The 2,850-nt window shown below is 38.4% G+C and overlaps 1 protein-coding gene across 1 annotated transcript; it reads right to left on the reverse strand.

Annotated features, from left to right (window-relative positions):
• Window positions 1–200: 200 nt before the first annotated feature.
• On the reverse strand, window positions 201–1,745 carry LOC113355208 (epoxide hydrolase A-like). The gene is made up of 4 exons (XM_026598007.1): window positions 1,328–1,745; window positions 1,034–1,216; window positions 702–934; window positions 201–593 (listed from the first exon to the last, which is right to left on the reverse strand). The coding sequence occupies exons 1-4, from the start codon at window positions 1,613–1,615 to the stop codon at window positions 347–349; spliced, it is 951 nt and encodes a 316-aa protein (XP_026453792.1). The 5' UTR covers window positions 1,616–1,745; the 3' UTR covers window positions 201–346.
• Window positions 1,746–2,850: the final 1,105 nt, after the last annotated feature.

Raw genomic sequence — 2,850 nt, forward strand, 5'->3', positions numbered from 1 at the left:
ATTCCCGTGAAGAAGAAGAAGAAGAAGAAGAAAAGATACGAAGAAACAAAATTTTATAAATTGTGGGTTTGGGAGAAATTTTCTCACAAAAAATTGGGTGCGCGCGTGAACTTTTCCGCCGTTGGGTTTCACGGTGTAGAAAATCTGTAGAATGGGTCTCCCTGTAGTTTTCACTTTACAAATCAGTTTAAGTATGAATATAAGCAGCAAACAAGATTATTTGTGCCCTCGTAGCATACAAATATAGTTCCAAAACAAACTCTTTGTTTTAACACAACAAAATGTTTATATCACACATTCACAAGTCACAATCAAATTCGAGCTTTGTTTAGGGAGAACCAAACAATCAAAACTTGCCAAAAAAATCAGAAATATGTTTGTTAATTTCATCTGGTTTTTCCAAGTTAATGAAATGTCCAACTCCTTTCATTACAACTACTTCTTCAAGGAGTGGAACATCTTTCTTCAAGCCACCTCCGTGTATATACGCTTTTGTAGGTGCGTTATTATAACTCAAATCATTTTCCCCGACGATGAACTTAACAGGTACTTGTACTTTGGCTCCTGTCCAGGCTGCAGTCAATTCCCAGTTCCTGCATTCATTCACAACCAAATACATTTCAGTGTGTGCCTGCAAGACAAAAGATATCTTTTGAAACATAAGACTTATTTTGCGACCGTGAATGGTTGAATTGACATACAGGTCAAGAGAACGATAGTAGTTTAGTCCTCCAGTGAAGCCTTTCTCTCCGAATTTTGTTGCATAGTAATCAACATCTTCTTGAGATAACCATGGGGGCAAGGTTATTTCAGTGTTGGGTGGACCCCATAACCCTATATCTGTAGGTATCATTGGACTCGTACTAGTTAGAAGTTTTTTAACAACATTTTCAGCACCAACCGTAACAAAGTCAGCTTCCATCACTCCAGGTTCCTACAGAAATTTACCGGGAATTCACACCGGAAACATGTCAGATACAAGAATCCTAACTCAGATTTTCAACAAATAAAATAAGAAGAGCCATTAGAAAACCTGGAAGCGGATCATGTAGTATTCGTTGCCAAAGGCAGCTCGCAGTCTATCAGTGGGTTTCGCTGAAGGGTTTCGAGGAGTAAATGCGATACTCATGTTAACCAATGCCTTCACTCGATCAGGACGATACAAACAAAGTGCCCAGGCAATACTTGCACCCCAGTCATGTCCAACGACAAACACCTACATTTTTATACACGGAATTCACAATTAGATAGTCAGACGAGCGACCATCTTATGACAGAATTCAAAAGAGAGCGGTGCGGCTTCTAATGAATTTAATCATAAACGAACCTGGTCTAGGCCAAGTGAATCAATTAGAGCAATGAGATCACCAACAATGTGAAGAGTTGTGTACTTGGTGAAAGATGATGGTGCATCTGTGTCTCCATATCCGCGAAGGTCAGGAGCCACAGCTCTGTATCCGCTCGAAGCTAAGCCAATAATCTGTTTCTTCCATGCGTACCAAAGCTCAGGAAAACCATGAAGAAACAAAATAACTGGCCCTTCTCCTTTCTCTGCTATGTGCATGTTTATGCCGTTTACAACTACCATCTTATGCTCTATTCCATCCATGTCCATTGCTAGATTTCTCTCTTAAGTTTCCCTGAATAATTGTCGATGAACGGAATAATTTCACCGTGGAATTTAGTTTTGCTATGTGATGTATGAACAACCAACTACTCTATTGTTATATAGATGGAAAATCATTAACTAAAAATGATTAAGCTTTTCTTTATTGGGATGAGATCACTAAACAGAAAATTTCAATTAGTTGATGCCAACGAATACTTGAAAAAAATTCAAATATTCCATTTAAAGTTGTTTTGTCTAAAGAGGCGGCTAAAAAATTAGACAAACCAACAACAACAACAAAAGAGAAAAAAGAAAAAAAAAGTGTTATTAAATACTTTCGACAGATATCTGAAAAATACTTTCAAAATTTAAAAACCTGCCGGATAAACATATTAATGTCGTGATAATAGTTTTTAGTCATGTATTATGGCCGTGAACTAGTTCGGAATGTTCAAATAGCGGGCGAGCAAAAGCAATTCCGACATTTGTCTATATAAGGTAGGAATGGAATACTCAGTATTCATGCAATAATTTAAGGAAAAATATTAGTGACGATGATTTGATCGTTAACTACATTTTCGTACATGTAGGTCCTAGTTCTCATCATCATTTAAGTATGTGAAAGCCACCTTCATGTCTTCATTGAATACAAGTTCTCCAATTATTTATTTGACCTTCCCTAGGAGCAACCACAGTCATGATCAAATTTGGGTACTAAATCCAAATTTGGTCCCAGAAAGTGTCGCAGTCGTGAGGAGTAAAGTCATATTTAGTCCAGAGAATCAGGGTTTGTGACTAAATGTGGTCGCCAACCCAGACTAAAATGATCAATAGTGGGACGGGGTTATTACGAGCGTATGAATCGAGACGGAAGTATAGTGGGTGCTTCACACCGGGCGTATGTATAAAGAACGTATGATATTGGGGCGGATGTATACAGAGCGTTTGAATTAGGCGTATTTATAAACACCGCCGGGCCATACGGAGATAAAACATACGCCCCATAACAGGCGTAATTAGAATGTACGTCCCAATGGGGTGCAGTTATTAAAAACGCCTGGTTTGGGCGCATGTATTACGTGCGCCTGTGTGAGGCGTACACCCAGACGTGCGCCAACGGTTATATTTTGGATCTGATTTTCTGATTTTCCGACCGTTTGATACATTGCAACGGCTCTTTCGTATATCTATATATAACATTTGATAGTACTAACTTATTTCTGCATCCATTATTATCTTAT

This window comes from Papaver somniferum, chromosome 3, assembly GCF_003573695.1.
Source record: "Papaver somniferum cultivar HN1 chromosome 3, ASM357369v1, whole genome shotgun sequence".
NCBI lineage: Eukaryota > Viridiplantae > Streptophyta > Magnoliopsida > Ranunculales > Papaveraceae > Papaver > Papaver somniferum.